The sequence below is a fragment of the Podarcis raffonei genome, chromosome 2, assembly GCF_027172205.1.
Source record: "Podarcis raffonei isolate rPodRaf1 chromosome 2, rPodRaf1.pri, whole genome shotgun sequence".
In the NCBI taxonomy this organism is placed as follows: Eukaryota; Metazoa; Chordata; class Lepidosauria; order Squamata; family Lacertidae; genus Podarcis; species Podarcis raffonei.
The window spans coordinates 20,934,384-20,945,674 of NC_070603.1; the positions used below are offsets into that span (position 1 = coordinate 20,934,384).

At 40.4% G+C, this 11,291-nt stretch overlaps 1 protein-coding gene across 1 annotated transcript in view; it reads left to right on the forward strand.

Moving 5' to 3' along the window:
* The window catches only part of SUZ12 (SUZ12 polycomb repressive complex 2 subunit), a 37,987-nt gene extending 28,122 nt beyond the window's left edge, over nt 1–9,865 (forward strand). The window contains exons 13-16 of the mRNA XM_053375177.1: nt 2,544–2,701; nt 4,311–4,509; nt 7,184–7,263; nt 7,545–9,865. Coding sequence (XP_053231152.1) covers nt 2,544–2,701; nt 4,311–4,509; nt 7,184–7,263; nt 7,545–7,893 — 786 coding nt within the window. The 3' untranslated portion in view covers nt 7,894–9,865. The remainder of the gene's footprint in view (nt 1–2,543; nt 2,702–4,310; nt 4,510–7,183; nt 7,264–7,544) is intronic.
* The last annotated feature ends 1,426 nt before the right edge of the window (nt 9,866–11,291 follow it).

An 11,291-nucleotide genomic window follows, 5' to 3' on the forward strand; every position in this document is an offset into this window, starting at 1 on the left:
GCAAGACTCCCCGATTGAAATTGATTATACTATACCAGTTGGGATTTCGGAGGCTTACTTTCTATCCTTATATACATCAAATCAACATCTGCAGGCCATGCCCCAAGCTCCGAGTGATATTGGTGCCGAATGGCCCCCAGTAGCAACAGAAGAGATCTATAGGCTCATCCAATCCCTTAAACCTGGAAAAGCACCCGGCGTAGACAATATTACACCGGAACTCCTTAAGGCTAATGTTGAATGGTGGGCCCCTGTGCTAGCTGCCCTATTTACCAGCATAGATCATTCGGCCACTTTCCCTGAGGACTGGGGACTAGCAATCATCATCCCTTTATTCAAGAAAGGGAGCCGATCAGATCCGGCTAATTACAGGCCAATCAGCCTCCTAAGTAGCATTAGCAAATTGTACGCTGCCCATCTATGCGACAAATTAGTGGACTGGTTGGAACAAGACGACATTCTTTCAGAAGCACAGGCTGGTTTTAGGGCAAATCGGTCAACCTTAGACCAGGGCCTTGTTCTCCAACATCTTGTAGAGAAATATAAATCAAAAAAAGGAGGCTCCCTATTCGTGGCCTTTATAGATTTCAAATCTGCTTTTGATTTAATACCGAGGGACAGGCTTTGGGGAAAGCTAAGCGCCGCAAATATAAACAAACGCCTACTGTATCTCATCCACAGTCTATATGAAAATACACGGATCCGGGTAAGGTGTGACCGATAGGGCCACCTATCCAAGGAAATCCAAATCCACCAGGGGGTCAGGCAAGGGTGTGTCCTTGCGCCTACTCTATTTAACTTCTATATAAACTCGCTAGTAGGAAATATGGAGAAAGAAAATGCCCATCCCCCCAAATTGGCTGGTACGCCCCTCCCGGTCCTTTTATATGCGGATGACACAGTTTTAATGTCTTTTTCCTGTGTTGGATTAAGAAAACTTTTGAGATCTCTTACCAAATATTGCAGCATCGAACAACTAACAATTAACTACAACAAATCCAAAGTCATGGTGTTCTCTAAAAAAAGGAGGAGGCATAAATGGAGAATAGACAATCGCTCAATAGAACAGGTAGCAACCTTTAAATACCTAGGTGTAACCTTCCAGGAAAGGGGCTCCTGGCGCTTTCAGATTAATAATACTATTGCAAATGCAGAAAGATCTACCAAAGCGTTAATAAGATTCTTCTATGGGAAAGGGGGCCAACACATACCGGCAGCCTCCCAGGTCTTTGCTGCCAAAATACTATCACAGTTGTTATATGGATCCCAGATCTGCAGCTTTAAAAACCTTACTCTCTTAGAGGCATTCCAAACTAAGTTTTTCCGCTGCCTGCTGGGGATCCCCTCTTGCGTATCCAACATAGCGGTCCGTTTGGAGGTTGGGCAAATTCCTATCAGTACTTGGATATGGATATTGAAGATCCATTATTGGCTAAAGCTTATTTTCTTCCCGGTTGGGCTGGCACTGTTAACCTTACTAGATACCTACCAATCCAAATGGAAAGCTACACTGCTGGAAAAGCTTAAAGGCTTGGGGATCCCACAGCAGACCCTGATAGCGACAGGCTTCGAGAAAGCTAGGACTACAATTCGCCAGCGTATTTGGGACGTAGAATTACAATGCCACATGAGCGAAATGATTAAACATCCAGCAATAAGGGACCATGGGAGAGGTTTCTCTCCAGCTAACTATCTGTCAGGTCTTCAGGTACCCAAATACAGACGGTCTTTTACCCTCGCCAGATTCAACGTTCTCCCTTCTGCCTTACTCCAGGGCAGATTTGAGGGTAAACCATACACAGCACGGGTCTGCCCTTGTGGCTCGTTGGAAGTTGAAACTGTTTCACATGTGCTATTACATTGTCGTTTTTATGAGGATATACGTTTGATTTTTATTACACCTGTTTTGCAAAAGTCCAGGAAAGAATCGGAACACCATAGTTTAAAACTACTGCTAGAGGACAAGAATCCCAAGACTACATTAAGTGTAGCTAAATTCTGTGCGTCTGCAATCAATCGCAGGAAGCAAGTGGTATCCCATAGTGACCAAACCCCTAAATGTTAATTACAGGGGGCATGCTAATAATTAATTTTAATTTTTATATTTAAATCTTTGTTATATTCATATTGTCCTTTGTATTTCTGATATATATATATTTTTATGATCTGTGATATTGTGTGTTGATGCTGGTCTGTGACCGTATTAATAATTTCATTCATTCATTCACTTTGGCGAAGGACTGCTCTTGGTATAATAGAGTCAGAAGGTCAAGTGAAACAAATTTGATACTTTCAAGGCAGAGTGACAAAAGTGCAGCTACAATAACTTTCATAAATAACCTGCCCGAAAGCAGACTAACAGTGGTTGAGACTTGGGTTCTAATCGTTGTGTGATAGGACTGGAAAACGTCGTTTTAAATTTGGTTAATGCTGCTGTTTCTGTTTTCAGGGTCTTTAGCCAGATTAAGAGATGTGTCAAGAAAAGCAGAAGGAATGTGTGGTTGCAATTAACACTTATGATGCTAAATATTTATTTATTACAGTATCATCCCAAAGGTGCTAGGATAGATGTTTCCATCAATGAGTGTTATGATGGCTCCTATGCAGGAAATCCTCAGGATATTCATCGCCAGCCTGGGTTTGCATTCAGTCGTAATGGGCCAGTCAAGCGAACACCAATTACGCACATTCTTGTATGCAGGTTGGTGGAAACCGTGTTCTGCAGATATCTGCAACTGTTTGCATTCCCTGTCTGTAAGATCTTATTTATCTGTTTATATAGCTATCTCTCTATTAAAACGTTTCTGTGCTGCCTGCTACTGAAAATCTTAAAACGACTTACAACAGTTTTATTATTGTAAGTTCTCGATCTCCATGTTTTCTTCCCACTTCCTCAGTGGATATTAAAAATTGCCCTCCTCTTTGTAGGACATGCATATTATAGTGGTGCACGATAGTACATCCATTTAACTTCATTGATATATGTGCTGCTTGTTAAATAAAGCCAGTGGAGGGGATTGATCAAAGTAGAGTACATAAATTAAATTCAGCAACACACCTAAACATAACTTTAATTTAGGACTGTCAACTGAGGAACTTTTATTATGCCTACCTTTTGAAACATTTGGACATTAACCATGGGCGCTGTGCTTCTCTCTAGTCCTGCTGCTGCCATGCTAAGCCATGGTTTGGTTTAGCATTACATCTCATTGTTTGGCTCCCCAAACAAATGTAACACTAGGCCCAAACCATGGCTTAGCTCACAGGAGTGTAGCAGGAGCAGCGTAAGAGCACAATGACTGCTGTTTTCTCACCGCATTAGCATTCTTGCTGCTTCATACTAAGCCATAGTTTGGTTCAGTTTTACATGTGTCCATAGCCACTGTGACTAATAAGCATTACCCCCCACTGAAAGTAAAGGCCATCCTTAATACTTTGCTATTCCTGCAATGCCACAGCCTCAAAAAATGTAATCGTCTGCTCTTCTTTCATAGCTCTGCTGATTCCAATTGGTCTCCCCTGATCACTTGGTTCTTCTACCAAGCAAAACCTATTAAAGCTTGCAGGCCTAACAAAAATTGGCTTAATTTATAGCATCCGATCTAAATCTTCCTATTTTCTAGTAACTTTGGCCGCAGTCCTAACCCCACTTGTGTGTAAGCCCCAATGGATTAAGTAGCGTAGACAAGGTTAGGATTGTGCTGTTACTAATGTTGCTGCAGTGATCCGAATGTTACTCCCATAGCGCTAGAAGTCAGAAAATTAAACAAAGCTCTTTATTCTTACTCTGCGGTATCCAGCTAGTTTGGTTGCTAGGACATTGTCGGTGATACTCACCACTTATCAGAGCTTGATTTTTAGTCAGGCTCAGATAATTTGTTAGTGACATGCTATGCAGAGGCAGAAACCTGTCAAAACAGACTATTTTGGGTTCTCGAAATAGTTGGAAATGTGCAGCAATGACACTCCATATTGCTAGCCATTGTATATGTTTCCATTTCCCCCCACAAATGCAGCAAAGTGTCTTGTGCCACCTTAAAGGTTACCCATATAAAACCGTTGGTTGTTATTTCTGCAAGAAACATGGCTACCCCTCTGGCCTTTTCGTGGATGTGGTTAAGGTCTTGGTAAATTGTAGGTGGGCATCAACTCTAGGATCATAGAATAGCCCTGATCCAACTGAAAAGTGAGCTTTGTGGGTATCATCTGTTCTATGCGTTGCAGATATATGGCTGTCAGGCTTTTAGGTACCTGCTACAAACCATACATACTGTTTTTTCCCCTCTTCTACGTGCATCTTTTTTCCCCAGACCAAAGCGTACAAAAGCTAGCATGTCTGAATTCCTTGAATCTGAAGATGGAGAAGTGGAACAGCAAAGAACATACAGCAGTGGACACAATCGGTTATACTTCCACAGTGATACATGCTTACCTCTCCGTCCGCAAGAAATGGAAGTTGACAGTGAAGATGAAAAGGACCCTGAGTGGCTAAGGGAGAAAACTATCACGGTAACTTTGTCCGACAGCAGATAGTTCTTGTTTTGCTGAGCGATATTCCTACTTTCCATGGGACAAACCTACGTACTGTGTTTCCCACTTTGCATTCTTGGAAAAGGCACATTGCGATACTATGTCTTAATCCAGGCTTCCTCAACCTCCAGATGTTTTGAGACTACAATTCCCAGCATCCCTGACCACTGGTCCTGCTAGCTAGGGATCATGGGAGTTGTAGGCCAAAAACTTCTGGAGGGCCGAGGTTGAGGAAGACATCTATTAACACAATTAGTTTTTATGGGGTGGTGAAATATTGGATGTGGGCAATAGACAAGCTTGGTGATAAAACGGGTCCAAACTGATGGTAGTGACCAGCTTGCTTACTTGGCCAGTACTTGTAATGCCTAATACAGGTTTGGCAATCATAAATCATCCATGTGTAAAAATTTAACATGAATACAAATTAACAGCCATGTAAAATATATAACGATGAGGGTTTTCATTGGGATTTCTTCCCGCTAAATAGAAAGTTGTGCCTGTCAGAGGCAGTTACGATTACATGCACACACATTTTTGTGCTAAAAACATTTTGGAATTGCCGGATACTGAATGTCTGCTAGAAGCTGTCGTAACAGAATATTACTACTTGGACAATACTGGACTATTCAGTAATGGCCTAGGACTAGTTTGGCAAGGAAGATTTAAGAGTGACCTCTAACATCACATGAGCAGGCTTTGATTTCCTCTCCTCGCCCTTGCAACTCCCACACACCCCTCCCCAAATCTGTACTGGGGTGACCCCCAACTCTCCAGAACAGGGTTATTTGGGAGTGTGGTAGGAGGAAAAGGAATTCCACCTGCTTTGTCCATTCCATTGGCAGACTGACATTCTTGGATGCCACACAAATAATCCTACTACAAAACATTGCGGACTGTTTAGGAAACTGAAGTTAGGCATGGCAATCCTCATTTGTCACAACCCATTTTAGGCTCATGAAAGAACCTGTTCTTTTTCTTATTACTGCTCTAATTTCAGCTTTAGAAACAAAATGCTCATAATAATCACAAAATCTGAATATACATTTCTTCAGATAACAACTTAATATTTAAACCTATACATTGATAATTTAAATACAACAGTTATTTTAAATCTATATGTATTCCATATCTATAAACACCTGCTAAAAGGTAAAGGTACCCCTGCCCGTATGGGCCAGTCATGTCCGACTCTAGGGTTGTGCGCCCATCTCACTTAAGAGGCCGGGGGCCAGTGCTGTCCGGAGACACTTCCGGGTCACGTGGCCAGCGTGACGAAGCTGCTCTGGCGAGCCGGCACCAGCGCAGCACACGGAAACGCCATTTACCTTCCCGCTAGAAAGCGGTACCTATTTATCTACTTGCACTTTAGGGGTGCTTTCGAACTGCTAGGTGGGCAGGAGCTGGGGCCGAAAGACGGGAGCTCACCCCACCACGGGAATTCGAACTGCCGACCATGCGATCAGCAAGCCCTAGGCGCTGAGGTTTTACCCACAGCGCCACCCGCGTCCCTTTATAAACACCTGCTTAGAACTCCATTAATTTGATCTAATTTCCACTTAAAATTAGATTACGTTTACATTATTATTTTCTTGAAGTTTCAAAATAATTCATTTTACAGACTTCTTTTTTATTCTTTATTCTTTAATCCAGCAGGTTAACTTTGCAAATTTGATTATTTTTAACATTTAAACTTCTAATCATTTTTGGACTTCTTCCTTTTTTCAATTAGTATTTTGTCTGCCACCAATAAAAACCCACAAAATGTAGTTCTTCTGTTTCTTCCAAAAATCCTAATAAAATTATTTAAAATAAAATTATTTAAAAGGTCTGAAGAAATCTTTACCTCCATTACAGTCTTAATTTTCCTTAATTCACCTCCATAATGTTGGTATCGCAGGACCACACCACCAAATAATGTAACATCCCTGCTTTTTGACAGCATTCAGCTTTCTGTTCCTGTTTCATCCTTTTGATTTGACATGAAGTGATATCTAACAATTATTTTAAATGAAACCTCCAATTCAAATAATGTGAAAACTGAAGGGAAAGAGCCTTTGCATCAACCTACTAAAGGGATTTAATAGACTTTCCCCTCTCATTTCTCTCTGCCAATGCGCAAAACCCCCCAAATATTCTCTGTTAGTGTAAACACTTAGATGCGAGCACAAGGCACGTTCCCTATACAGTGGTACCTCGGGTTACGTACTTAATTCGTTCTGGAGGTCCGTTCTTAACCTGAAACAGTTCTTAACCTGAAGCACCACTTTAGCTAATGGGGCCTCCTGCTGCCGCCGCATTGCCACAGCCCGATTTCTGTTCTTATTCTGAAGCAAAGTTCTTAACCTGAAGCACTATTTCTGGGTTAGCGGAGTCTGTAACCTGAAGCGTATGTAACCCAAGGTACCTCTGTATTCCCCCTTCCCCTCCCAAAATATATTAACTGTTATCTCTTCACTTTCTTCAGGGACATTTGTAGCAAAACTGTGTGCCTTTTCCCAGCTCTTGCTACTTAATTCTGGCTGTGTGGAATTGTACTGACTATGCAAAGCAATTATGACAATAATAAGCAGATGATGGGGAAAACAAGCCAAGCAATGCCTGACTTAAATAGATACATGCTAATGACCTTTAAATGGTTGTCTCAATGCAGCAAATTGAAGAGTTTTCAGATGTGAATGAAGGAGAAAAAGAAGTGATGAAATTATGGAATCTACACGTTATGAAGCACGGGTGCGTACTTAGAACTTCAAATTTAAAAATTTATGAAAAGTGATTAGGTTACAATTAAAAATAAAACAACAACCCTGAAATGCTTTTAAGCATTTCACATATCTGTTATTTTAATGTGTTTTTTTATTGCGTGAACTACTGAGCATTTAAAAAACCCTATGTAGGAATTGTGGAGAAGCAAGTATTACATGACAGCATGTCTGAGCAGGATTTTGATATTGTAGGCATCTTTGGGCACCCAAATCTGTAATAATGCCTTGCGTCGTTTTTTTATGTTACAGGTTTATTGCAGACAATCAAATGAATCATGCCTGTATGCTGTTTGTTGAAAATTACGGACACAAAATAATTAAGAAGAACTTGTGTCGAAACTTCATGCTTCACCTGGTCAGCATGCATGACTTTAACCTTATAAGCATAATGTCCATAGACAGAGCTGTTACTAAGCTTCGAGAAATGCAGCAGAAATTGGAAAAAGGAGAGTCTACTGCTACCACAACAACGGAGGAGATTTCTGAAGAACAAACTGGAATAACCAATGGCTGCAGTGAAACTAACACTAGGGAAAGATCCTCAGAAATGGATGCTATCTCATGTATGGCCAAACAGAATAGAAAACAGAAGATCTGAAAAGAAGGGCAAAGGGGCATTCAATGCACAAACAATGAAGTGACATTTTAAGATGCATGAACTCTTATGAGGAATTTAATATGACACACAGGCTCCTAACAGGCACTGCTGGAAACAGGATTTCAACAATATGGTTCCTTTTGAGTTGATTATGCAAGTACTACATGTATATCAGTTCTAGTGGTGTAGTGACAATACTCAAAGTTTGAGCATGAAGAGCAATACAATTTTTGGGAATTTTAATTATGAACTGTACTGAATTTACATAACTTGAGTATATGTAAACCAGTTTTTATATAAAGATTTTTTTTGATAATTTTTTTTGCATCTGTGCTGGCTGTCTTTCCTACCATGGAGTTGAAAATTAGGGAAAGAGATTTGGACAGTTTATGCTTTGTACTTAGAAATTCCTTAGGTTAACTTTTTTTGTGGCAAATAACACACCATTTAAAGTTTACCTTGATCTTATAGGTGTCAAACTACAGATTGCAAATTTCTAAACACTTTTTAAACATTCAGCTGTAACATAGCACTTCTTTGTCTCAAACCTTTTTTGGAAAAAAACACAACCACCTCTGCTTTTCTCATTACAAACACAGGGGAAGTATCATATTAATTCTGTCAGTAGTTCGAACGAATCTGTAGATAACAAGGTGTACTAGATCAAACCTTTAACCTAATCAAGCATAACTGTTGAGAGTTGTTTAATAGAATGCATTGTTTAACACCTAGAGATTGCTTCTCGGCCTTTTGGCTAAGAGATCAAGTGTTAACACCTGGAGGCCCATGGTAGGCAGTGCCTGGATATGTACCGATTTTGCCTATATACAGACTGTAAGATCGAAGCATGGCGTTAAAGAGAATTTTTGGTTGCTAGTTTTGAAGGGGAAATGCACTGTAAAATTAGGCCAGAAAATGTGTTGCACTTCTTATGCAAGTACTCTGTGATGTATTGCATTCAATACAGATGCTAACCTGTGCAGTCTTGCACTGCTAACACATTTTATGCACATGTTTACAGATTTTCTTTTTTCCAATGGAAAGTAGCTTCACTACTGGTACAGTATCAGCTTCAAGGGTTTATTCCAGCAAGCACTGTAGTTGAGTGGCATCGCCTCATTTTTTAAAAAATTCTTGAATAGTTCATTTTTTCATATTCTTTATTTATAAAGGATTGATTATGTAAATACAGGTGTTTCTAATTTTTTATTTCATTCCACCACCACAAGAAGGCAGATCCCTGTTGGTTTTTGTTTTTTGTTTGGGGTGGGGGGGTGGGGGTAAGCTTTGTAATGGGTTTTTTTCCAGAAATTTATAAAACTGTAAATACTGACTTTGGTCCCTAAAGATGTGTTTAACTGTGAGACTATTTAACTAATGGTGTGGATGTGATTTGTCATCCAGTATTAAGTTCTTGGTCACAGATTTGTGTCAATAGGAAAGAGGGAGACTGCAGCTTTCTTTAGACTTCTCGAATTTCCTGCTCTTGAGTTGTAGCAAACTCTTATTACACCTTTGAATAGCCGGTCAAGCATTTCTCTTGGGCTTTAATTTGCTAAAGCTGTGCACATATGTAAAAAAATATATTTTAGGAGAGACGTAGTTGTAGAACTATTGCTTATGTCACTTCTTAAGCAGCCGCGCTCTTAATGCTTAAAAGGAGGCTAGCATTGTTTGCACAAAAAAGTTGGTGACCCCTCCCAAAATAGTAATGAAATTACTTCTGTCCAATAAACTTTGTATGTCATGTCAATTTATAATAAAAGCTGAGAATCCCTTTGTTTCTATTTATAATAAAGATGGATTTTCTATATGTACCCTTAATGAGACTTTCAATAAATCATGTAAACTGGGTGAACATTTGAATGGTACAGTAGATATAAAAGAAGTGTTTAATGGACCTTTTTGTTTTTACATTAAATGTTTATTTGAAATTGGATTTTGTACATAAAGTTCAATAATATAAAATCTTCTGAGGTGTGCTATTGCTTTTTTAAAGGTGCAACCAGGTAAGGGGTGTGTAGTGTGTTTGTGTGTGTGTGAGAGAGAGAGAGAGAGATTCTGACTTGGAACCAGGCATATCGAGTTTTTTAATTTGGAACAGGTATTGTGATCTGCAGCCTGATATGGACAGTTCTCTATGCATTAATTTGTGCATTATATGTTTCTTGAAATGAAGTAACTTCTGTTTATTTTCCCTTTTTACCTGCATGAAATGAGGACTGACTGTATCTCTTGAGCCTGAAATCCTTTAGTCATGGTGCATGCTCTGGTTATCTTCCACTTGCTCTACTGCAATGCGCTCTACGTGGGTTTACCTTTGAAGGTGCCTTGGAAACTATAACTAATCCAGAATGCGGCTGCTAGATTGGTGACTAAATCAAAATGGGTCAAATAAAAATTGATTCATGACACCTATTTTTTTTCTCTCCCTTTGAGTGTGCAGAATTTAAAAGTCTCCAGCACTCTAAATACTAATTGGAACATGTAGGAGGCTGTTGAGATGGAGAAATATTCAAAAAGTGGCACCTTTTTCTCTTATGGGAGGAGAAGGGACATTGTCACAGTCCCCCACCTTAGACATATACACACTCCGGGCAAAAGAATTAATGATGTATCAAAACCAGGCCAATTTCTGCTAAGGAAGGGCTTCTCAAGCTATTAGATGCGGTAGTCTGGCAACTCCCCTCCCCCATTGTCGGGGACAAATACCGTATTTGGTCCCTGAGGGGTCCCACCTGGTCTGGGATGTGGTGGAGTTACTGTCAAGTAGAAGCTGATGACATTCAGGCAGGCAGTGGTGTGTGGGCCACCACTTTTGAGTAGCATTGTGGTAAACCACACTGGGTGTAACCTTCTCCACTTTGTTTTTCAGGATGATAAAAAGGAAATTAGGTGAGGAAGAATAGGGAAGCCATGTTTGCCACCTTTAGGTCTTCTGTACAAAAGGTGGGATGAATATAGTAAGGTAAAGGTAAGGTAAAAGACCCCTAGACAGTTAAGTCCAGTCAATGACAGCTATGGGGTGTCATTCTAAAATGGCTAATATGAAATGTCCTCAAATTAATCCATGTTGTGCTCAAGATGACAAATTCTTTTAAAAAGTAAAGGACCCCCTGGATGGTAAAGTCCAGTCAAAAGTGACTAGGGGGTGTGGCGCTCATCTCGCTTCAGGCCGAGGGAGCCGGCGTTTGTCCACAGACAGCTTTCCGGGTCATGTGGCCAGCATGACTAAACCACTTCTGGCACAACGGAACACCATGACGGACACCAGAGCGCACAGAAATGTCGTTTACCTTGGTACCTATTTATCTACTTGCACTGGCATGCTTTCAAACTGCTAGGTTGGCAGGAGCTGGGACAGAGCAACAGGAGCTCACCCCGACGTGGGGATTCGA